Source organism: Eurytemora carolleeae, unplaced genomic scaffold (assembly GCF_000591075.1).
Source record: "Eurytemora carolleeae unplaced genomic scaffold, Eaff_2.0 scaffold1203, whole genome shotgun sequence".
Lineage (NCBI taxonomy): Eukaryota > Metazoa > Arthropoda > Copepoda > Calanoida > Temoridae > Eurytemora > Eurytemora carolleeae.
In genome coordinates this window covers 44390-71243 of record NW_019397847.1, presented here as the reverse complement: position 1 = coordinate 71243, position 26854 = coordinate 44390, and the positions used below count along the sequence as shown (strand labels likewise).

Genomic DNA, 26854 nt, shown 5'->3' with positions numbered 1-26854 from the left:
GCATTAATAATATTTTCTTTAACATTTTTTCAAAAGAAAAGTTTAAGATTGAATTTAAGGTTCTAAACCCGACTAATTCCCTGCAGCAGGTTAGTTTTTCCATTTATACTACCCAGCGGGGTAAAAACTGTCAAAAAGACGAAAGCAGTTGTTTTAAATAAGTTTTTGAAATGTTTGATCTTTTCATTTTTAGAAAATAATAAAGTGTAAGATTCTCGGTATTCTTTATTTTTATGGTTTGAAATTGATTGTTAATACTTAAAATGTAAAAGATATAGAATAGTAGATAATAAATAGAAATAAATACTTATTGCATGTTATTAAAGCTATAACATATATTAACATACCCACATCCACAAATATAGAATTAAATTTAAAATCAAATTTCCACGGATTTCTTGTGTCTATATTAGCTTTAATTAAAAACTAAAAATATGTGTTTAAGAAGATAACTATCAATTTCAAATGATATATTGTAGTTTTTCTATCTTGAAAGGCGTTTATCTTTGTATATTACTTTCTGTTTTCCTGCAGTAGAAACGCGAAAGTCATTTTCGTAGAGATCTCAAAATTTAGAATAATCAGTTCTCCAAATTATAACAAATTATATCTTATTCGTACTTGTCAGATTCCGTTGTGAATCAGACATTGCCATCTTTGCTTTAGACGCATTAGAAATTACGTTTACAGTCCCTTTAATGTTTTCACAATTTTAGGAGCTAGGGCGAAGGTTAGGGGTCTGTAAATACGGTGAATCTTGCAGGTAAGAGAGTAATCATAGTAATTTCTTTTTCACACCAAGACATTTAGTCTTTGCCACAAACTCAATATTATAATCCCCATATCTTTGAAACCAGATGGGACACACTTTTGTTATGTAAAACTATTTTGTTTTTTCAAACTTATTTGATCCACGAAATTCATAGTTTGAAATATCTATGGTCTACGACATTGGGCTTTTCAAAGATATCGGGTTTAAAAATCAGAGTTTGTTGCAAAGATTCAATTCCTTAAACTGTTTGGTCCTCTTGTCGCATTTTAACAAGCTTTCACTTTCAATCCTAAATGAACCAATTAAACATTAAGTTTTCGTTGTTTTCTTGTATACTTTCGTTTCGGCGGCCGGACCAAGTGAATTTTTGTTTCGGCAACATAATTGTGAAAATCTATAGGATATTTCTTGATATTTCTTGAATAGTTGATCTGGAAATATCAAGTTTGAAACATCGATTATTTTAATAGATTTTTCTTAAATAAACATTTTTGGATCAATACGCCTTGTTTTACATTATTTTTGTAATTCAATCGACATGCGTTGGGGGGGGGGGGTGCAATGGCGACTCATCCCCTCCCCTGGATAGGTAAATTATATGTTTTCCAGGGAGGTTTTAGGCCCAAACGGGTGCTGAGCCACCATCTGGAATGAAAATAATTTAAATGGTTTGTTTGCATTATTTCGGTTCATTTCTGCGTCATAATAACTTATTTTTGAATCATTATTCATAATATGTTAACACAGAGAAATTAAGGGGTTTATCCTACTAATGTAAATACTAATTAAACGTAAATACTAATTAGAGTATTGGAAGAAACTAATTCCACACTGTGCTATTCATTGATTTCTCAAGGAGTCCTATAGACTTCTTCATAATTTAATTTACAATTTTCAATTCATACCTTGCAACCTGATGGTGTATATATTTCAAACTTTGAGAAACTAAGTCTTTACCACTAACGGACACAAAAAAAGGGAAACAACTTGGTTAAAAAGTGTTTAAAAATCTCAAAACATAAAAGAGCACAACGCGACGGAGAGTTTTGGAATTTTTTTTAAAATTGCATTATTATATAATGAATTAATTTGTGTTCATACTAATCCTTTGAAAATAAAAAACACGAGAAAACACAAAAAATTTTCAGTTTTGTAAATTATATTAATAAAATGAATGAATAAGCGTGTGTCAATACAAAAACTTAGAAAAACTCCTCCTCAAAGCAAACAATTCATTAGAGAAGAAAAAACATGAAAGTTTGGACGAGAAACTTGTTTTGTTTTCATTTCTTTTCAAAGTAATGAAAAGACATCTTTTTTTACTTTTCAGTCGTAGATTTCTTCTTAACTATCGTTCATAAAAGCTGTAATGAAAACGGAAAATCAAAAATAATATCCCAAAAAAATTATTCCAAAACAAACAAAAAAATAATTGCAGAGTCCGAAAAATATTTTATGTTTTTAACATTACACTTCTTTAAGAAAATATACGCATTTTAAGGGCCTTGGAATTGTCATTGGAATGTGTGGGTTTTGAGTGCAGGGTAAAATAAGTTTGCAAAAACAATTTGAAAAACTTGTAAAATCTGCTTCCTTCTGACATAGACTTTTCTAAAAAAGTGAAAGATTTTCTAAAAATCAACGTGATTCAAAACAGATTTTAAGTTTGGAATTGATAAACCAGACATTCAGGCAGTAGTATGCCTCAGGACTTAAAGCTTTGTCCAATATCCTTCATCAGTCAAAGGTTTAAAGGGCAACGTTGTGAATCCAGGAATGGAAGGTCACTTGAAATTACGCGTATAGTCACTTTAAAATTTTTGTCCTCAGGCCTAAGGTGGACAACTATTTGAATTGAATTTGATTTGATTCTAAAATTTGAACAGACTCAGACAAACACATTTCGTGCTATAATAAAGAAACACTCACGGGCAGCCGTGTACATTTGAATTTTCGAGCCAGGTTAACCTTACCGGTCCCAGTTTGTACTGTATCGCCCTGACATTGGGTAAATAAAGCAGACACTCAATGGGACTAGCCGGTGCAACAAAGTTGACGTGGCCAGACATTAGGTTGAATTTACTTTTACTGAAGGGTCACTGCGTGCACTGAAGGCCAAGGATGTAGGGGTGGTAGGGGCTAGATGAACCCCCCCTCGTGCTAGGAACCAAATAATTCAAGATTATTGTGTAACGCACGACGGAATAATTGAATTGAATGAAACCAGATTGAATGGCAGCTCATTAAAGAAAACAATAGAGCTAGGATTTATACCTTTTGTCACAATAAAGTCTCAATTTGAAGAAACTATTTTCAAACTTTAGAAACGCAAAACTCAAAAGGCACAGCTTTGAAAAAGAAAAAAAACATAATTTATCTAGGGAGGGGGTGGGTGGATGGGGGGGGGGGTAATACATTTGGTTTTCTTGGTATTATGATAAAGCATGTTCTTTGAATTGGAGTACATCAATGAAAATAATCAAAACTCAGTATTTTTGAAAAATAATAAGTTTCTTTTTTACATTTTATTAATGTATATTATTTGAACGTTCACTATTCAAAAAACAAGCACTCAGGAAATAAGTCGTTGTTTTCAGGGTTTTTTTTTCAAATCAAAATGTTATATTTTTTGATTATCTTGATGCTAAAATGTTAATGCTAAAAAGTGAAAATGATGTTAATGCTAAAAAGTGAAAAATTGGGAGAACTTAAGTTAAAAAGGATCACGTCGGTTCGAACAATCCTTATCTACACTGCTTTGGTCGCCTAGATACATTAGAATAGATTGCTTATGCAGACTATATAGCTGAAAATTGTACAACCCCTTGTACATCATAAATATAAATCATACGAAAAGGTCAGTGGATACGTTTTACTTCTCGTGGTCAATCTATAGACATTTATTTTAATTGATCAGTATCTTGTCAATCTACATTATGTGTATTATACAGGCCGGTCCTCTATACAAAATAAAACATTCCATAGAATGTGTCTACGGAGAATAAACAATACTTCCCGCAACTCTTTTTATGGACGTATCTAGTACAGGGCGCTGAATTCATATGTTCAATTTCAGCTGGAACACTCCGGTATGTAGAAGGCGACATCAAGTATCTAATCTAATTTATATATGTTTGGTCGGCAGCTCCCGGCTTAGAAGGACTCAGAGTTGGTTCGTCAATAATCCAATTAACTTAATCATCATAACTCATTATTTCTAAGACTCTTTTCTTTTAATTTCCAAAAATGATTATCCTACATATTAAATAAATAATTTGAGAAAAACCATAAATTTCCCCCAAAAAATATATAAAGAAAACTTTTTAAGTGAAAACTATGTGTGAAATGAGCCAGTGATATTTCAATAAAGCACCCAGAAACAGTTATTAATTATTATTTTTAAAAATTTTAAAAAATTAGTCTTTGCCATAAACCCAAACTGTCTAATCCCTATATTTTTACAACCTAATATTTCAAACTTCGACTATTTGATCTTACAGATTCAGAAATATCTGAGGTTTACAACATAGGGCTGCAACATCAGAGTTTGTGGCTAGGACTCATGACTTACTTACTTACGAGTCATGACTGGTTGTAACAGATCCACCTATATCACGGGCAGCCGTGGTACATTTGAATTTCTGAGCCGGGTCAACCTTTCCGGTCCCAGTTTGTACTGTATCGTCCGGACATTGGGTAAATAAAGCAGATACTCAATAGGACTAGCCGGTGCTACAAGTTTGACGCGATCAGACTTTAGGTTGAATTTACTTTTACTGAAGGGTCAGAGGTGCGTGATATATACAGTAATTGGATAAGTTTTAATTGTTTTCAAAAATTCAAATTAGTGCCTTTCATCATTTTTAATTCAATATTTGTTTAGTTTGGATCTGCAGACAGCTCTCCAGCTTGATGCTTTGCTTGTTATTACACTGGGGCTGAAAAACATGAATTTTCAGGTTTGTTTTTAGGAAATCTTTTTTATTTTTACCCGACATTGAATACACAGAAATATACAGAATTTATGTGTCGTTTTTTGGAGCTTTTTTGAAGCGATTAGGTCATGAAGGTTTCAGTTTTGAAGAATAATTGGCAAATCCCCAATTGTAACAAACTCAAATTTTCTAATCTCTATATCTTTGAAACCTGATTGATGGTCACAAACGTAAAAATATAATAAAATCTTAGACTCTCTGCAGAGACTCTCTTCTGAAGAGGACTCGTTCTCTCTGTTATTAGACAAGGTTTACTATAGATCTTTTAAGATGACCCAAACATTGAAGATATTCAATCAATCTTTGTAAATTATCAGAATATTAAACACTAGGTTTTTAGGGCCTTTCGTGTCCATCTTCTATTTCAACAATGAACATTTTTCTCTTTTTATGCATTGTAAAACAAAAAATGAAAAAAATAACGGATTTAAATAAAAATTTCGTGGATTTTAGAATTTGATGCAAATCGAATTTTGTTGGAGGCAAAATTTTGATTATCTATAAACCTTCCCTGGGGACATATGAGGTACCACACAAAATTTTGACCCAATCGGTTCAGCCGTTTTGACAAGCAAAGTATATATAGATAGGAGAGAAATCTTAAATATACAGAACTCTATATACTCGCATAACTGTTAACTGCGAAAGTTCAGTTTTTGGGTCTTGAAAGCACAGTGTATACTGTATATAATATACAATATGGGACCTATAAACTGTGCATGGGAAAAAAAACAAATAAGTTTCGACCTACTGATAAAACGCAGTTTCAATGAATAATGTCATTATGTCAACGTTTGCAACATTAAATCATTTATATATGTACAACGTACTGCAGTTTTACAGAATATCATGTTTCCACAATTTTTACTACATGGGTCCCCAGTAAATATTGTTATAACATTTCTTTATTAATTATTAGAGTGAGAAATATGAGATGGTTAAACCTGCAGACTGCAAAACTGATCAGGTATAAGTTATATTTAGGTTAACACATAAATCCATAATCCATAAACCAGAAATTTTCAAGACTATAGTTCGACTTTGAAGTGTTGCAATGCCTTGGCCTTTGATTTAACCTCACTAACTTACTCATAACTTATTTCAGTACTGGACATGTACTGTACAGTTTAGTCCTGGACATGTACTGTACAGTTTAGTCCTGGACATGTACTGTACAGTTTAGTCCTGGACATGTACTGTACAGTTTAGTCCTGGACATATACTGTACCGTTTAATCCTGGACATGTACTGTACAGTTTAGTCCTGGACATGTACTGTACAGTTTGGAACTTTATACCTTGCTTTTAGTTTTTAAGAAGTTATTTGCTTGAGAGTTTGCAACCCTTGGACACGGGCAGCCGTATACATTTGAATTTCCGAGCCGGGTCAACCTTTCCGGTCCCAGTTTGTACTGTATCGCTTGGACATTGGGTAAATAAAGCAGACACTCAATAGGACTAGCCGTTGCAACAAGGTTGACGCGGTCAGACTTTAGGTTGAATTTAGGGTCAGAGGTGCGTGTGAATCATGTGGGTTGGATAAAAAAGAACACTATCCTACAAATTGTGTCAAAAAGGAAAAAAAAACTGCATAATTTTCAATATATAAAGATTACAGGGCCACCCACAAAGAATGAATCTTAAGAGACGACTGTAAAGAGCTTATTTAGTCCTTTTTCTTACAATTCCTGCACGTCAAAAACGACTTTTCAAAATCATTTTGGGAAGAATTAAAATACCAATTTGATGGCAGAAATCAATCATCAGAAATCATATTTTAATGGTTTTGAGTCGGCATAAAAGTCTATTTTGTTATGTGTGAACCTGTAAATAAATATGTGAAACTGTATCAAAAGACCAATTTTTTTAAATGTTTAATTCAGTTTAACTTTTCATCCCCTCCTCCCCCCCCCAAAAAAAATAAAAAGATAAACGTCATCAGCTGAATGAAAATAATTTTTCTTGGATATTATCTTTGATTCTTGGTCCAATTGACATCTGCATTATTCTCATCATGGAATATCATTCCTTGGATCATATCCAACAATTAATATGAAACATATAGAATAAACATGCATTACATTCTAGGGTTTTCAATTATTAACAAAACTAGGCTTCTGTAAGTATCTTCTCTTTTTNTGTCCCACAAAAATTTTGGGCCCGATCGGTTCAGCCGTTTTGACGTTTATTGGATACAAACAAACAAACAAACAAACAGACAAACAGACAAGCCAAATTTATATATAGATAACAAACAAAATGAGCAGATTTCATAATATTTTTTCGCACATTTTCAAAATTTTATAAAAATCAAAACTTTTGTACCCACTTTTTGTAATTTTGAGCATCCATCAACCTTCCTTGGGGTCATGTGAGGTCCCACACAAAATTTGGGCCCGGTCGGTTCAGCCGTTTTGACGTTAATAAGGCAGCCAAACAGACAGAGAAACAAGCAAAGTATATATATATAGAAGATATCTTTATAATGTTCTAAAACATCATAACATTCAAGTTTCTTAAGATCTTAAAATAAGTACAATTTTTTTTGAGGTGGGGGGGGGAGGAATTGAATTTATTCTTTTTCAAATTTTTGAATATACTTTTCAAATGATTCGCGCTTAAAGGGGCAATTTTTTAAAACTTTTGAAGTTTTGAATGCAAATTTTACTTAATGATTATCAACATTTTTTTTGCCACAGGTTTTTCATTTAAAATTTTTTTCACTAATTTGTTTATACTAAACTCAAAATTCCTGAAAAATTGTGATATTTTCCCATTTCTAAAAGAAGGGGGTTTTGGAGGGAAGGGGGGGGGGTGAACACCATCTCTTTTAAACCAAAAAATACTGCGCATATATTTGAATTTTTTGATAAAAGTAATAAATTAAAGATAAAAATAAGATCTAGCATTTTTCTTCTTAATTTTATTTTTAGTTTTGAGTTAAAAATAACTTTATATTTTTTCAATGCACAATGTGAAAAGATAATAAAAAACTGTCCCTTTAAGCTAAACTAGATTCATCTTATGGAGGGAAAGTAGTGGTTTAAAGTCTTGTTATGGTATTCGCTATAACCCTTTTTAAAAAATATTTTACTGAAAAACGTAAGACAAATTTTACTGTAAGCTTATTTCATCAATAAAAAAATAAACTCTTATATTTATTTATATATATACATGTACAGGGTGTCCCAAAAAACATGGGAATTCAGTGACGAATTCGATATCGTCTTTTTAAATAATTCTTTGATTTAGTGTAGTGATACCAACTGAGATCTTCCCTGAGGTCACGTGAGGTCCCACACAAAATTTGGGCCAAATCGGTTCAGCCGTTTGGACGTTTATTGGATATAAACAAACAAACAGACAAGCCAAATTTATATATAGATACGTACATATATATATACATATATACGAATTCAAAACAATATTTGTTCTTCTTAATAGCTCTTAAACAAGATGAGTTCTAATTTTAAACATAAAAGAGTTTAATCATGCGTTCAATTTAATTTGGTTAATGTGGTAAGCAGTGGTAAAAATATTATTATGATTTGTGCTATTCTTCTTTTTAAATTGTTCACACTTACTAAAGGGAGTGACCGGCAAGACATGGTAGTTGAGCTGAGAGTGCATGATGAGGTCGATTTTGCGCTTTTACTCAACAATTATAAACTGTAAAAAGATCTTATTGATATCAAATAAATCCTTTATCTATAATACTGCACTTTCAGCTCAACTTCCATGTCTAGCCGGTCACTCCCTTTAAAACAAAAATAAAAATGGTGAATGTTATTGAATTAATTTCAACATTCATCTGCCTTTCTTTTATTTTCTAATTAACCTTATTCAGGCCTGGACCTCGGGGGCTTCCTTCTATAACTATCTAAACTCTGTAGAGACCAAAGGTGGGTATTTTAGAAGAAAAAAACATTTTGTGAAAAGATATTTGTAAAATAGATTAATTATTAAATATGACAAAAGTACTTTAAAGGGACAGTAAAGGAAAAATGAAAGGGGGTATAGGCTGAAAGCTAATCACTTTAGCTCTTGATCGCGACCCATGAAAGTCATATCTGTATACTGCTCTGCCATTGGTGATAGTTCTGGTCACGTGATTTAAGTTTCAGATTTTCAAAATTTTACATATATGAATTTTCGTATAATTTTAACACAGTTTTATATCAGTTTCTCGAGACAGGAACATCAGATATAACTTTCATGGGTCGCGACCAAGAGCTAAAGTGATTAGCTTTCAGCGTATACCCCCTTTTATTTTCCCTTTAAGTTAAGAATTAAGACTTTAAAAGATAAATATTTTTACGAGTAAAAATTTGTTCAATGTGAGATTCTTATTTTTTATTAAAACTATTCATTAATTTACTTTAACCTCAGTTCTTCATTTTTGTAGTTGTCAGATTTAAAATTAAACCGAAGAAAGTTTTGATTTGGAACGCATTAGCTTCTTTAATTAATTAATTTTAAAACTTATTTTTATACAACCTTTTCTTTGCCTTTTTAGTATACAATTTTTAGTGCAATTTTTTGTACGTATTTATAAGATAATAAAGCCAATTTAGGGCTGAAAAGTGATCATTGTTTCTAAACTGGGTCGGTGTTCGGCTAGATCTCTTCACTGCTTTATTTAAAACCCTGTTCATTTAACGTTATTCCCTTACCTTACCATTGTAAGGTTTTAGACAGAACGATTTGTCAACATGGTCATAATAGCTGACAGAGAAAGAATTTTAAACGATGTTTGCACTGCGAACGAACCACGATGTGATAGATTTCACGCTAAATCGAGGAGAAGTTTTTTGCCAATTACTCTATTTAAAATTAAGTTAGAAATAAAAACACTTTTTAATTCAAAATTTGTATGTCTAGTGCTGATATAAAGTTGCAGTGAAAGTGGTATCGTATAAAAACCAAAACTTTAAAGTCGAGGCTTTCATGAATAAGTTTCACAGTTGTCTAGACTCTAGATAGTTAGTTGTGAGTTAGTATTTCTAACAGCTGTTACCGTTAACGGGAAAAATTCTGTCCGTTTATTGAAAAAACTTGTTGTTTTTCGTTAAAGACGGACAGCCCTAGTCAATCCTGTCTGAATGAATAGTGAAAGGATGGGAAAATCAAAAAATATTTGATTTCAGGACTCAGCGTTCTATTCAACAGATAATATTTCAAATAAAGGGAAGAATTTCCTTCAAGAAATGTGATAAATATGCATAGATAGACAGTTCGCATATAAACAATATTGATTCTAAAATTCTAAGACTCCTGGACGCTTTGCGCCACTCCTTCTTGTAATAAATAATTTTTTTTAAATTTATGTCCACCTGTGCAACCTGTTTTTCGCATATTAAATAAATAATAATCTAATATTTCGCACATTTCAAAATAATTGGAAAATTCTCATCAATATTTGTGCTAGAGCTTGAAACCTTTGGATTATTGTGTTTTGAGCTCAAAATATATTATTTGTGCTAGAGCTTGAAACCTTTGGATTATTGTGTTTTGAGCTCAAAATATATTATCTGTAACAGATATTCAAAAAAAAAATTCTGGTTTATGCGCTAAATAATTTTAATTATACAAAGGAATTAAGTTTTTGTCACAAGCTCTGATTTTCTTATCCCTATATCTTTGCATTTGATTGTTGAAGACCTTAGATATTTCAAACTATGAATCATTTTAGATCAAATAATAATAGTTTGAAATATCAAAAGGTTACACCATCAGGTTGAACAAATATGGCGATTGTAAAATCATAATTTGTGGCAAAAACTCAGTTCCTTTCAATTTGAATGTTTCACGTAAAAATGTTCAATATATCTTAAATAGATCAGGTCAGGGTACATTGATTTTACACTCGAACCAGAAACCAAGCCATTGTTTTAAGTGTTCTCCAGTAAATTGTATGTAGCATAACGTAGATGAAAATATAGGGTCCTATTTGGGATTTGGAGGGGGGGGGGGGGTTGCTTAAAGATCTCTTGTTTACCTGGTTTTCTTCATATTTAAAGTCTGATTTTCTAATCCCAATCTAATCTATGCAGCCCAATGTCGGAGACCTTAGATATTTCAAACCATGATTTTTGCCATATCAAATAAATTTAAGATGTTTGCATTAAGATCAATTATTTTCGTGGCTACCTTTAGATATAGTTATATAGATAGAATATTTACAACTACAAGATTGAAATTAATTTTATTGTTATTTTTCTAAATTTGCTTGGTTTTGTTTTTGTTTGAAATTTAAATTAAATTTAAGTATACATTAACATAAACAAGAAACCTTAGAAAACATAAATTTTAATTTTAGTTTTCATTCGAACTATAATTCTAAATAATCAAATTATTCCATTTTCTTGCCGGGTCCGTATAAACTTATAAAGATATATTTTTGACATTCTTAGACATGTTAATGACATTTTTAGACATGTTTATGACATTTTTAAACATTAAACCTTATTATGATAATCTTAAACATGTTTATGACATTCTTAAACATTATTATATTAATCTTAAAAATGTTTATGACATTCATGATAATCTTAAACATATTTATGATAATCTTAAACATATTTATGAGGATCTTTAACATGTTTATGACATTCTTAAACAAGTTTATGACATTCTTTAACATGTTTATGATAATCATTAACAAGTTAATGATAATCATTAACATGTTAATGATAATATCTTAAACATGTGCATGATAATCTTAAACATATTTATGATAATCTTAAACATATTTATGATGATCTTTAACATGTTTATGACATTCTTAAACAAGTTTATGACATTCTTTAACATGTTTATGACAATCTTCAACAAGTTTATGATAATCTAAAAATGTTTAGGGTTATATTAGCATGTTTAAGATTATCTAAACATTTTTATGAAATTTTAAATAATTTTTGAAATGTTGATAGATTTTTGTGAATAGTATACTTTTAGACGAGAATTAACTATATAAACTTTTAGACGAAAATTCACTATATAAACAAATATAGAAGTAAGTATTGTGGAACTTGGACTTGGTTTATTTTACGTTGATTGAATTTTCTTTGTTTTTCTGTAAAATTTGCACTTTTTGCAAAGATAAATTGCAACTCAGTCACAGGAAGAATTTCACCTCAAATTCTGTTGTCCTAAATCTGGTTTCATAAAGACTTTAAAAACAAACACAATGTTTAAAGGGATTGTAGAACTGATATCCAGTTCACAGCGGCTGACTTTAAACCTTTAACTGTTTAAAGATTATGGAGTTAGTTTTATCCGCAAAAAAACAAGTTTGTTATTTTAACTCTTTACGCTGGTTTAGATTCAATTAACATTCATTTTCCAGAGGTCGCCGAGAAGTTCACCTTTTTAAACATATTATAAACTATATAAATTCAGTTATTTTACTGCTGCATGCATTGGTAATATACATATATAGCTATAGATAGGGGGAAATAAATTCTATATTGGATCCAGGAACAAACTCGGAGGAATTCAAAATAATGAAAAAATGAAAATTAAGTATGAAGTACTATACTCTTCAGCAAACATCAATCAGGACTTGGAAGTTAAAATCTCGTTTCTTAAAATTTAAATATACTTGTTCTTTTAGCCTTCACAGCAGAGTGAATTGATTTTTATTTTATATTCTTTACAGGGACCGTTGTAGGGACTGTAAACATAATTTTAACTTCTTTACAGGGACCTTTGTAGGGACTGTAAACATAATTTCAACTTATTTACAGGGACCTTTGTAGGGACTGTGAACATAATTTTAACTTCTTTACAAGGACCTTTGTAGGGACTGTAAACATAATTTCAACTTCTTTACAGGGACCTTTGTAGGGACTGTAAACATAATATTATCTTCTTTACATGGACCGTTGTAGGGACTGTAAACATAATTTTAACTTCTTTACAGGGACCTTTGTACGGACTGTAAACATAATTTTAATTTCTTTAGAGGGACCGTTGTAGGGACTGTAAACATAATTTTATCTTCTTTACAGAGACCTTTGTAGGGACTGTAAACATAATATTATCTTCTTTACATGGACCGTTGTAGGGACTGTAAACATAATTTTAACTTCTTTACAGGGACCTTTGTACGGACTGTAAACATAATTTTAATTTCTTTAGAGGGACCGTTGTAGGGACTGTAAACATAATTTTATCTTCTTTACAGAGACCTTTGTAGGGACTGTAAACATAATTTCAACTTCTTTACAGGGACCTTTGTAGGGACTGTAAACATAATTTCAACTTCTTTACAGGGACCGTTGTACGGACTGTAAACATAATTTTATCTTCTTTACAGGGACCTTTGTAGGGACTGTAAACATAATTTCAATTTCTTTGCAGGGACCTTTGTAGGGACTGTAAACATAATTTAAACTTCTTTACAGGGACCTTTGTAGGGACTGTAAACATAGTGACCATTTAATCATTAATTAAGTCATTTCCTGTTTCACTCGGGACCCTCAAAAGCTTTGTTTTATTACTTATGAATTAGATAATCCACGTTTTTGTTTTTTTAAACCTGTTAGTTTTATTTATACGTTCTTTGCCATTCTTGATTCCGAAACAATGGAGAAATAATCAAAATTAAACACTTTTTAAAAAAAAACCAGGAAAACACCGTTATTTTTCAAATTATTGATCAGATCAGGTTTCGTCGGGAACCATTTTGTATCATTTTGAAATTGGGGCCACTTGAAAATACGACGACAGAGGGAAAAAAATGGAAACAGTTTATAAAATCTATTTTTCCAAATTGGTCGAGTAAACCTGAGGTGAAATATATTAAATCCTCTAACTCTTCTAAATTTTCTTTAACCTCCAAATCCTTTTAGTCATCTAAATCATCTTAACCTTTATGTCCTCTTAGTCCTCCTAATCCTCCTAATCCTCTTAATCCTCTTAATCCTCCTAATCTTCCTAATCCTCTTAATCCTCTTAATCCTCTTAATCCTTCAAATCCTTTTAATCCTCTTGATGATAATTGTTTTTACCATCGAACATTTTCAATTTATTCTTTTCATAGCTTCGCATGATACACTATTAGAAATATTAGTTCATAGTATTGAACTTTCGACAACATTTCGAAACTATAACAGAATATTAGAAATATCTCACACGTTATTTTATCCCTTGTACAATCTACATTTATAAAGAAATATATAATATATAATTTATAATATATAATATATAATATATAGAAGCCTGCAAATGATTGGAGAATGGAAGGAGAAGACGGGGCTTTTATTAACAGATAAATATGCTATTATTAGTAATTCTACAGGTACAGTTTAATAAACTAAAGGTGTCCCATGTCTATATCTTTCCTCTGTATAAGAGTTACAAAATGTAAAATGAAAATTTGGCTTTCTAAATTTTCTGGAATTTTTATTGTATTAATGATTATTGGTTTAAGCCCATTAATAATATTTTTGTTACACTAGTTTAATACATAAACTTACTTATAGTTTGATATAAATTCTGGTTTTTGTTTTATTTTGAATATTTACCGCTTTTTAACCAACCTTAGTGAACGATGTTTACCCACGACAGCTGGACGTTAAGTTACTTAACATTCCTTGCAACAATTAAGTAAAAACCCTCCCGCTCTGCGAACTTTATGTAAGAAAATTTAAGTGTTTTAGGCAATCAAATTTTTGAAAATTTCCCTTGACGAAATGATCAAGTACAATTCCCTTAAACAAAAACACTTCTGCAAAATTCACGTTAACTGATAAATTGAAATACTTTATGTCTCATTGAAAAGGTTTTTAGAAGGAAAAATATGTTTTGAATTACTAAAACGTAATTTCTGAAACTAGTGGGTAAAATCAAAATCAGAGAGGCCAAGATGTCACAAAGTTGAACCAGTATTGTCGCAAACATTTGACCTTCCACTTTTTTTTAGTAGGTATCCCGCATCTTATGGTTGTAACACGAGAGGAGCCTCCATATGTGATGTTAAACTGTCCAACCTGTTCAACCAATAGGAAAACATCCTACAAACATTATTAAAGGGGTTGCATGTTTACGTTATTAAAGTAAATGTTTACCTTTATACAAACATTATTAAGGGGTTATTTACCTATATACAAACATTATTAAAGGGGTTGTTTACCTATATACAAACATTTTTAAAGGGGTCGTTTACCTATATACAAACATTATTAAAGGGGTTGTTTACCTATATACAAACCTTATTAAATATATACAAACATTATTAAAGTGGTTGTTACCTATATACAAACATTATTAAAGGTTTTTTTTTTACCTATATACAAACATTATTAAAGGGGTTGTTTGCCTTTATACAAACATTATTAAAAGGGTTGTTTACCTTTATACAAACATTATTAAAGTGGTTGTTTACCTATATAAAAACATTATTAAAGGGGTTTTTTACCTATATACAAACATTATTAAAGGGGTTGTTTACCTATAAACAAACATTATTAAACAGGTTGTTTACCTTTATACAAACATTATTAAAGTGGTTGTTTACCTATATACAAACATTATTAAAGGGGTTGTTTACCTATATACAAACATTATTAAAGGGGTTGTTTACCTATATACAAACATTATTAAGTGGTTGTTTACCTATATACAAACATTATTAGAGGAGTTGTTTACCTATATACTAATATTATTAAAGTGGTTGTTTACCTATATACAAACATTATTAAAGGGGTTGTTTACCTATATACAAACATTATTAAAAGGGTTGTTTACCTATACACAAACATTATTAAAGGGGTTGTTTACCTATATACAAACATTATTAAAGGGATTTTTTACCTATATACAAACATTATTAAAGGGGTTGTTTACCTATATACAAACATTATTAAAGGGGTTGTTTACCTCTTTCTAAAACTACTTTATAATTACTTTTCGAAGATAAGACTTAAACGAGAAAAAATATAATAATAAAAAAATAGAATGCCAAAGGAAATATCGCAAAAGAATTAAATTTCATTCCATTTCAATCAGTTTAGACTGCTGATTTACAAAGAACACATGTTATGCGTTAAAGTACATCAAAGGTTTGTTCGCGCCTTGCTGGATTTAAATTTTCATTAATTTCCATCTTTTAGGCTGAGACATCATTCCTTGTGTCCAAATTACTGTAACTCCATCTACAGTAAAAACGACATTATAGATAAATGATTTTTCTAACTTTATTAACCAAAAACGCGATGGAAATTTTCACTTTATGTTTTGATCATTTTCTGTGATGTGGTAAACTCCCAAAAATCCCAAATCTAAAAAAATATCGTCAATGGCATTTCAATTCTATAATTCTTAGTTTGTTGTTGGGTTAAGATATACTGGATTCTGTATTGATTTACTGGAAGAAATAAGCAAGGTGAATAATTGGAATAATTCATGTTAGACAATTTTACAAGAGTTCTTACTTTTTCTGCAGTGTGATGTAAGTAAAGTAAGTAAATATGTATTGATAAAATATAACAAAACATACATAATTAAGTGTTTCAGGAGAAAATATTTAAAAACCTTCAAAGATTGCTGGTTGTGGGGATATTTCCCCCAATGCTAAAAAAAAAAGAAAAAAAAGGCAAGGAAAAGGAGAGTTACATATTTTTTGCTTACATTACATGTTTATAGAACTGGTGGTGGATTGTTAAGTGTTATGCGAATAAAAAATCAATTTTGGTGACAAATTGAGAAATGAAAGGCCATGAAAAAACATGTATCTACAGGTTTACTCAAAAAGAATACAACTTTAATAGCGACCTATACTACTTGATAAATACACGCTTGATAAAGGAGATTTTGATTCTCTATCAAAAATTGTTATTTGACACCCTGAAGTACGTTTTATTCAAAATCGAAATGAAATGTTTTATTTAAAGTGAAACTACAGTTAAAGAAAATATGAAACAAGGCTGCCTAATATGCACCACTTCTTTTACCAGTTTAAAATTATACAAATGTGACAAATCAAGCCATAGATTTCAAAGAATGCTGCATAATATGCACCACTTCTAATGGTGACATGGAAACGCCTCAACACGGAAACGACTCAACGCGGAAACGGATCAAAAATTATTTTTGAGGCATTACCGTTTTTTTTTAGAAATTCGAGGAAATCCCTCAAAAGTTCAGAATTGTTGAGGGATTTCCTGTTTTCTGGTTATCGCTGTTCAAAGTTGAATAAAAACTATATTGATATAAAGGAGTGGAATGGAATAGTGCGGGAACTAATTGACCGGAAAGCTGATATTGCAGTAGCGTCCATGACCATCAACTTTGCCAGGTTAGTAATTAGTAAACAAATAATAAAAAACCAAATCCGGCGGTGAATAAATGGCAGTACGATTGTACAGAATTAAATTAATAACTGTCCTCAGGGACAGTTTAATCACTTAACATCCTGCTGTTTTTCTTAATCACAGGTCGGTAATGTTGGGCGAAAGACAATAACAATAACTAGCTGGGGTACCCTTGTAATTTGTAAAAAAAAATCTAATCTAAAAAAACTAAAATTTGAATTTTGAAAAAAAAATCTAATTTTATGGATCTTTTCCCCCCGGGTACCCTTGGGCCGTAGGTTTCCTGAAAAAAAATTCAGTCCATTCCGTCTAGCCGTTTGGCTAGCTATAGCTCACATATATATTATATTATATACAAATATACAAATAGATAAACATGAGCGAAGAGCTTTATTACATAGATTTACTTCTAAATATTGTACACAATTATATGAGATGAAAATGTGCGAATTTTGCCACAAAATTTCTCAAAGCGAGAGGTTATTTTACTAAATTGTCCTAAGAGACGTAAAGAACGTAATTTCCTTCTGTTGGGGAAATCATAGGTCAGTTATGTATACTTTATACTATATAGTGTATACTATATACAGTGGAACGGCGTTTTCTTTAAAGAATAAAAATTGGCCTTCATATGGCAGAGATACATAAACCTTTAAACAAATAAACTCCGACCATTTACAAATTTTATTAAGAGAGCATGTGATAGATTTTACGAAACCATTCATGAATCTGGGAATATCTATTCTATTCAAGAAACCAGAAGTTAGGCCTGCACAACTCTTTAGGTAAACAAATTAACAACGTAAAATTTTATGTTTTTTCACTGGGGGATTTTATAAAATTCAAATAAATCCAAACTTTTTGAAAATAATTATTTTATTTCGCTTCTGCAAGTCCTGGACGTTTATTGAAAATAAAACTTGAAACCAACTGGTTGACAATAAAGCGAAATTTTATGAATTCTTTAGATCATCGATAGAGATGGGTGCGTTCGGCTTTCTTTCATTTTCTTAGTTTATTGTTTGTGAACGACCCATTTTGTATTTTTTAATCGTTCAAAAAATTGAGTTCGTTGATTCTCAAAATTATAGATCATATTCCATCTATTTAAATAATGAATTATATCATTTAATTTTTTTGTTGATTAAGATTTAAATTGTTGAAGCAACTATCGATGTCAACACGGACACTAGCTATTAATCGATAAATGCCAACCCACTGGGCACAATCTCATAAGCTATCGATTTCAACCGGACACTAGCTCATACTGTATAATCAATGCCAAACCAATTGGCGCGATCTTAGCTAGTATGTTTCAACGAGAACCCGCTTACTCTCTCGGAAGCAATCAAATCAGAGTCTCTACATCAAATTATGTATTTGAGATGTATATGTTATAAGTTAAAGTTAATAGACGTAATTATAATTTCTACGTCGCTATAGATATCACACTAAGCTAAGACAATCATGTCACGAATTTACAGCACAGTTAAAATATGCAACTAAGATGTACGTCATTATATATATCACATGATCCAGCTAATCATGCTACGTATTCATTTGAAGCGCAGTTAAAATGAATAATGGGTACGTAGAAGCTTACAAACATATATAATGTACATCGTAGTTCAGGTTTACAGAATATCGTGTTACCTGATATTTATTACATGTGTTGAATAATACAAAATAAGATTCTAATAATGAAGCATTGTAATTATTTGAAGGCCACTTTGCATTTACAATTGCACAAACATTTACTTTACTTGTCAAGCATAGAAAATATCCGGAGAATATGAGCTAACCAGATCATCTTCTAAAAATGTTTCGAAGTTAAAGAATTAAAATAATTTTTTTCCAAAACTCAAAAAGGAAAGAATTATCATGGTTTTCAACTAAACAATGGATTATCATTTACTAATTTACTAATTTACTAATTTACTAATTTACTGGGTGTTTTAGGTTCTCTCCACATGAGTGGGCAAACCCCCATCCTTGTCTAGATACAGGTAGTTCTTGTCTAGATACAGGTAGTTCTTGTCTAGATACAGGTAGTTCTTGTCTAGATACAGGTAGTTCTTGTCTAGATACAGGTAGTTCTTGTCTAGATACAGGTAGTTCTTGTCTAGATACAGGTAGTTATTGTAAAGATACAGGTAGTTGTTGTTGTGAATCCTTTTAAATTCTTTGTACAAATTTTAAGTTTTTTGAACTTAAAAAATGTTCAACAAAATTTTGAGAAGTTTTCGAAATTTGAAAAAAAATATTTTCAAACATTTACACTTCTTACACCTGTAAAATTTTAATCCTGAGAGAAGAATTTTGTAGGAACGGACTAGATAACGGACAAAAATAAAAAACCACGAATGTTAATAGATGATTAAAGTTTTAAATATCAACGGTTTACAGTTACACCATCAGTGGCCGAATTTAAAGAATTTGAGCGGCGGTTTGAATTTAAGCCGCGGTTTAAATATGGTTGGTTCCATTAAAAATTGTATCAAATGTTTCAAGATTTAAGCCGGCGCTTAATTTAAACCGGGTTTTGGCGGATTTAAACCGCGGCTCAAATTCTTTAAATTCGGCCACAGGTTGCACAGATAAAAGGATCAGAAAATTGGAGTTTGTGGCAAAGAATTATTGTTTCTGACTCGGTTGTTGGATATAAAACTTCAATTTTCCTTGACAAAAATAGAAAATTAAAAACATTAATTTTGAATAGAACTCTATTTGTTAACAAATTTATTTTCTGAAAAAAATGATTTAATTCAGGTTTTGTTGTTCAGAATGATTTCACTCTCCCCAACAGTTTCTGGTTTGCAGTAGGTAATTCCAAAATTTTATTTTCAAAAAAAAGATTTGTCAAAAATGTTTGTTTAAGGTACTCTAATGCAGCAAGGTTCAGATTTGAATCCTCGAGCCGCCTCCACTAGGTAGAAAACAGTTTTTAAACAGGATGGTGGGCCAAAAAAAAAATTTAATTTTTAAATTTTATCTCTGCTAAAAATTTATGATCGAATAGTGAAAACTAGAGCCTTCGATCATTCTCTATTAAGTGAATTAAGTAGGTTGAAATAAAATACAAATGGTTAAATAAATTCTATTTAGTTAAAATAAAAAAAACTGAAGAGTGCTTAAAAGTTATATTTTTCAAATCGGCGTAGTGAGCTAGCTGTTTATTCTTTAAGAAGGTATTCAAAATGGCCTAAAAATGTGAGTGTAACATTAACGCACGCGGATGACTTAACAAATATTTCTCGAAAATCCTGAATATTTTCTGTCCAACCAGGTTATTATTTGTTCAGGCTTTTGTAAAGTAAATGATAATATTTATTAAATATGGCACAGCTTGAAAACAATGTTATCAACAGTTACAAGCGTTTCTGTAGCGCAATAAGTCCGTAATCCTTGGTTTAAAGGGTATACTGTTCTCTTATCAATTGGACACGCAACTTGGCACTTGAAATTATATCTACAGTCCCTTTAATACAAATAATTATTTATCAGGATAATCGGAGGAATCTGGTGGTTCTTCTCTTTAATAATTATCAGTTCATACACTGCTAACCTGGCAGCTTTCCTTACAGTAGAGAGGATGGCAACTCCTATAGGTAATTCAATACCACACTATATATAGATANTCCATTTTGGAAGTGGAAATTTGTTCTCAACTTGAAATTCCGGGAAAAAATCCAGTTTTCATTTCCTGACCGGAAAACTTCTGGTTTCTATTCCGAAATTCCTGGATTCCGGAAGAAAAAAAAAGCATTGTAATGTGGGAGTAATACCTATTACGTTCAGTTTTATGCCAAAATAATTTAAAGATTATGATTCAATCAACGTCAGTTAAACAATTTAAGGTTGACTTTAAAAAAATGTTATTTCAGAAAATGCCGAAGATTTAGCGGATCAGTCGACAATCTATTTTGGAACTTTAAAGGGTGGATCTACAATGACTTTCTTCAGAGATTCAAATATTGAAACATATCAGAAAATGTGGAGGTAATACAAATTATGATAAAATAAATGTTCAAATAGTTTAAAAATATGTTTAAGGTATATGGAGAGCAAAGAACCTTCAGTGTTTACAGCAACCTATAAGGAAATCATTGTCAATTTCAATGTTTTTTAACTTTTTCGGAATTCTTGAAATATTTGTCACTATATATTGCCGAGGTTTATATTATTATTCGTATTTATTTCTACCGTATAAACCAGCGCTTGGTATTAACCCTATTCCTCCTGTGGGGAGGGGTTGAGAAGGTCTAGTTGCCCCCCCCCCCATGTTTTTTTATATTGCTTAAAAACCATAAGGTTTAAAGAGCTGAAATTTCTTGACCTTTTCTAAATTTATTTTTCCCTGCGTTGCCTGAGGAATTTTATAAAATTTTCCCGTCAAAAATGTTCGCCATTTTGGTCCAGCCATGTGACCAGCTTTATCAAGCATCTATATATAAATACATATACATATGAGCGAAGAACTTTATTACATAGATTATTTTATACGACAATTTTAACTAATATTTTCAGAATTTAAATTGTCCCAATGATATTTCATGAAAATCTTAAATTGATTTTGCTTTGTTACTAGGAAGGAGTGGAACGTGTTAAAAAGGTTCTAAAGATTTTATTCTTTCAAAAATCATGCAAAAAGTTTGAAACATTATATTTTAACACTTAAGAAAATAAATAAAAATATCAATATATACTAAATCTAAACAAACAAAAAAAATTAACATTAAAGATGTTAGATAAATAAAATATATCGTGAATCGAAAAATGAATCTTAAATCTATTTTAGGGCAACTATGCGTTCCTTTGTGAATCTGCAATGCTAGGAAAAGTTTCATTGTTTTCTTTTTAATTTATTTGATTTTTATTTGTGGAATCACTTTTGGATTTTAGGGGAATATACACTATACAGTATACAGGGTTACACACAAAGGATGAGACTTCAGAGACAATTATACGAAATTATACGAAGTCTGTATTCTTGCATTCAGGGTTCCTCAATAGGCCAAAACTGGCTTATTTTTCTCAATTTAATGCAGAAACCAAAAATCAAGATTCAAATTGTCATATTTTTAGAGTTTTTGGTCGTCTTTATTGTCTCATCTTTTGTGGGTAACCCTGTATATAATGTTTATTTGTATTATATTATTTTAAAACAATATTTTTAAAACTACAAATTGTCTTTTTTTTTCTAAAAATAATTAATCTTTTTCAAAGATTATTTTGTGCAGCGGGACTGCAATTTAACCCAGGTAAGTCATTTTACCGCCTTTGAACCAACATTACCGACCGACATTCCCTTAATAGAGGGACGTTAAGTTACTTTACGTCCCTTGGGACAATTAACTAAATTAATCACCCGCTCTGCAAACTTTTCATGAAAAAATTCGCACATTTGCTTGCATCTCTAAAGATGAAAAAACTGTATACAATTACTTTTTCGTGAAATTAAAAGTTTTACGTAACCACATGTTCCCTCGACCAATTTTGCATACAAAACTTCCCTCGCTACGCTCTTAATGTTTTGGGAACCCTTGAGTAAAGAAATTAAGTTCCCTGAAAAGTAGTTGTAAATAATTATAACTTTAAATTTAAATATAATTTAAATAGTTTACTTTTTCAGATTGGTGGACTTATTGACTCCAAGGGTTACGGAATAGCAACACCAAAGGCAAGAAAAGATAAATAAAGATATTTTAGAAGTACGTTTATTGCTTCTAGAAGTAAGTAAATGATAAATAACGAGTGTATAATAGGAGAGGAAGATGAGCAGGTTTTATTATCCGTTTTCGGGGATTTTATCCTCTACAGAAGTCCCTCTATCTCGAGCATAGAGGGAGTCGAGACTGATACTTATCTCCTTGTAAGTGTTTACGGAAAAGGAATAGAAGGAGTTTTGATGATGATTGATCCATGATTGATCATTATTCCCGAATAGATGTTTGTGAATTTCTGATATGCCCCCTCCCCACGTCATGATTAAACTTGAGTAAGGCTGGCCACTTAAAGAGATCAGTAGTAGTGAAGGCTAGGTGGGCATATATTCAACCTGTAGAGAACTGGATGGCGTCCAGAATATCTACGAGTAGCTGAGTTGCTTGATAGATCCAAAAGTAGCTGTTAAGCTGATTAGCTCCCGGAGTTGCTCTGTAGCTAAGTAGCTCCAAGTGTAGCTGGCTGTGCAGCTGATTAGCTTCTGAAGAAGCTGGAGTTTAGCTTATTAGCTACTGAAGGATTGAATAGCTGAGGTTTAGCTCATTAGCTCCAGAGGTAGCTGGGGGTTAGCTTATTAGCTCCAGAGGAGTTGCTAAGGTTTAGTTTATTAGCTCCAGGAGTAGCTGATTGTAGGATGAAGGAATAGTGAATTTGTGATTAAAATATTAAAGGTTGAGATTGTCCTCCTCGTCCAATTCTTGAGAAGTACATGGATTTCATCCTCTACAATATTCACGTTTTTTTTAACAATTTCTGTAAAAGGGGGTGGGTAGTTAGTTTTTTGAGAATTGAAAAATTACATTATTCTGCATTTATTATATCTTAGACGGGTTCACGTTGGCGTGATAAAATTTCTCAAGCAATTCTACTTTTACACGAGAAAAGTGTTATGCAGGTATTATTCAGAAACACCCTCTTAGCATTATTAACAAAGAAATAGCAAAAATAACAGCGCTTAGTTGTTGTTTTCAAGAGGCCATTTTTCTTGGAAATTATAAAACTCTAAATTTTGCAATTTTTCTGTAAACAAATTGAACGATGAAGAAAATTAGAAATACCGATTACACCTTAACTAGGGTCTTGTGCGTTGCCACAAAAAATCTTTGGCCCAATTTGTTCAGCCGTTTTTATGTTTATTGGATACAGACAGACACACAAACTAGCCTAATTTTATATACAGGGATACCCACAAAGGATGAGACTGTAAAGACGACCTAAAACTCATAAAATATGACAATTACTAGGTTAAATTAAGTCTTTTGTCTTGAATATAGTCTTTTAATGTCCTATTTATTGATTTGGAAACGAAAGAAATCAGTTTAAAGTGGCAGAGAATCCAAAAAATAAGGAAATAGACAGTTTACATTATGTACAGTCGTCTCTGAAGTCTCATCCTTTGTGGTTGACCCTGTAGAAGCTCAGCCGATATAATATGAAAGCTTTTACTATGCAGTCCATGCACTCTGCAGACAAGGGAGCCTATTCAGAAAGAAGTGGGACTGTTGGGCCTGTTGGGGCTAAACTTTTTCTTGTATGAGACAACGCTATTTTTCCACCTGGGGGGGGGGGGGGTATTTGGCCCCCTCGACAAATTCCAGTATATTGCAGACCTAATCCCTGCATAAATTACATGAATTTTCAGATGCTGTACGACAAATGGTGGAAACTTGAGGAAAAATATGTTTTCTTTATAATTATGAATCTTAAAGGAATTGTGGACGTACATCAGGTGATCCTCAATATGTATTGTAGACTACCATGTACGATTCACGACGGTACTGGTTTGGTCATGGATGAATGAGATATTGCAGTTTTTCTTGCAAATAGTGGATTTTTTTCTTTAGTTAAAGTTATACTAGCTGATTTAAGCAACTGAGACAATTTAGAAAATGGTTAGAACTCAAAACTTTTCAAGATAAAAACGACAAAGAAACTAATTTCCTCATTGCAATATGTACACATACAAAGTTTAAAAGGTACCACCGTGAATATGGAGATGCCACTCTATAAATGGATGGCCACTGAACAAGTTCTCTAAATTTTTTTAACGATACTAAAATTTTAAGAAAATCCTGAAACAAAAATAATTGAATTTTAAAACATGTTTTTAAACCTCAAGTTGGATGAAGGATTAGGACAAAGATTAGTTTGTCCAAACGTTGATCCAGGTCTCAACAAAGCATCAGCACTTAATGTCGTTAATATAGGAAACCATCTTTTTACAAGCAAAGAATGAGAAAAGCTGAACTTGCTTCTACAGACCGTCCCATATCATATTAGATTTTCTTAAAGCTCTACCGCCAAAATGTGCACATAATATACTCAAAAAACCTGGCATTTTCTGCAAGAAAAAAAAGAATTTAAAAAAAGCAAAAATATCGCGAAAATATTTTTCGCTTTTTTTCATTTTTGCGAAAAAGTTAGCGAAATGCGAACAAACATTTTGGATTTTTTCGCGAAACTTTTCGTTCGCTGCGAACCCCTGCGTCAGATCTGGTTTTTATTTTGCTCACAGAATAACCAGATACGTAAAGCATTGTTTAGATTTAAATTTATTTTTTAATAAACAGCAATACTGTCTGAAAAAAACGTTTTTTTTTACTTTTAAATTTTTCTTTGAATTGCTAAAACTGATGGGATGAAGGTGGAGTTTTTGTTGTTCTACTCTGTGGTCTCTCCTTCGCTATACTGGTCGCTATTGTAGAGTTCCTCGTTAAATCTAGGTAAAAAAAACCAGAGCTGTATCTGAAGGGGGGGGGGGGGGGGGCAAATAGATTTTTATATTAAAAGTAATTGAGTCTTTGCCACAAAATATAATTTTCTAATCCCATATTTCTTTGCAATCCAATTTCTTTTCTTTAAAATAATCAAAATTCTATAGATTTCAAAAACAGAATTTATATCATAATATATTTCTGACCATACAGGGTTATTTACAAAACATGAGGCTTCAGAGGACGACTGTATGAAATTTCTTACGTCCTTTTTCTTAGGTCGATTGTTTGCTTTAGCTTTAAACTTTAAGCATTTTTGTCTAATCACAAATTAAACTAATAAAAAACAATTTCTATGACAAAACCTTAGACGTCAGAATAAAAATATTATTCTTTGTGGGTAACCCTCTATATACAAGTTTCCCTAATAAAATAATGCAGTTGCACTTCTATTAAAAACGCCCTAACACATTTTACTATCATATAAACTTTAACTTTAAAAAACATTGCAATGGATTATTAAGATCAATTTAGTCCAATTAATTAGTTCAAATTTGGTCAAACTCAAATTAAAATTAAAAATTAAATGTCCCAAGATAGAACATGTTAATGATTTCTTTTTTTCTCAGGGATCTGAAGGACCAAAAATTAAAAACAAGATTTTTTTCGTAAACTAGAAACTAATTTTTGATGTTAGTAAATAAATTGTTAAACTCTTTTATTGTTTGTTTAGTTCTCACTAAAGGAACCGAATTTTCTAATTACTATATCTTTGCAACCCGATGTTGTACAGTGTCCACTTTTTATATTTTAAACATCGACTATTTTATCCAACAGAATTCTTTGATTGAAATATCAAAGGTTTAAATTAAATCGGGTACGTATTGCAAAGATATAGATATGAAATATTCAACGTTTGTGCAGCACTAACAGTTAAACAGACTAGTAAGAAACAAAGGAAAACTATGACGACCTCAAATCTTTAGATTGACTGCGTACAGAAAGTTCAGTTTTCATGCTGTTAAAATGTAAAAACACCAGTTTTTTCTCCAAAGTGTTCTAAATTATGCAGCGCATGCCTTAAGTATTCTGTATCTGCAAAAGAATCGAAGAAAGCAAAGACGACTTTACAAAGAAAAGAATAAAAAGATTAAAAAGAGTAAAAGATACAATCAAACATAAAGGATGTCAAAAAACGGCTCGAATTAAAAAGATGCTTAAAAATGCCCGTTTTTCATATAACCTATATCTCTTTCATACTCCATACAGCTTTTTTTACTTTTTTTAACATTACAAATAAATTTTTAATTTTTATGTCTAAAAGTTGTTAGTT

General features: G+C 31.2%; 2 protein-coding genes across 2 annotated transcripts in view; both read left to right on the top strand.

The window, feature by feature from the left end:
* The window catches only part of LOC111716101 (uncharacterized), a 10200-nt gene extending 542 nt beyond the window's left edge, over positions 1-9658 (top strand). Inside the window, exons 2-7 of the mRNA XM_023491516.1 lie at positions 37-89; positions 717-763; positions 4656-4731; positions 5687-5734; positions 8614-8668; positions 9648-9658. Of these exons, the coding sequence (XP_023347284.1) occupies positions 37-89; positions 717-763; positions 4656-4731; positions 5687-5734; positions 8614-8668; positions 9648-9658 (290 nt within the window). The remainder of the gene's footprint in view (positions 1-36; positions 90-716; positions 764-4655; positions 4732-5686; positions 5735-8613; positions 8669-9647) is intronic.
* A 9001-nt stretch (positions 9659-18659) lies between these two features.
* LOC111716100 (glutamate receptor ionotropic, kainate 2) lies at positions 18660-26242 on the top strand. The gene is made up of 16 exons (XM_023491515.1): positions 18660-18670; positions 19043-19089; positions 19853-19906; positions 19962-20013; positions 20588-20691; positions 20968-21082; positions 21137-21182; positions 21672-21695; positions 21882-21918; positions 22310-22344; positions 22716-22762; positions 23636-23702; positions 24450-24479; positions 24927-25014; positions 25452-25530; positions 26151-26242. The coding sequence occupies exons 1-16, from the start codon at positions 18660-18662 to the stop codon at positions 26191-26193; spliced, it is 879 nt and encodes a 292-aa protein (XP_023347283.1). The 3' UTR covers positions 26194-26242.
* Positions 26243-26854: the final 612 nt, after the last annotated feature.

Bases quoted from the DNA above. Each gene is read 5' to 3' on its own strand.
- LOC111716100 (XM_023491515.1), top strand. The intron at 22,345-22,715 runs GTAAGTCATTTT...TTACTTTTTCAG, and splicing joins GGGACTGCAATTTAACCCAG to ATTGGTGGACTTATTGACTC. The intron at 25,015-25,451 runs GAAACCATCTTT...GATGGGATGAAG, and splicing joins ACTTAATGTCGTTAATATAG to GTGGAGTTTTTGTTGTTCTA.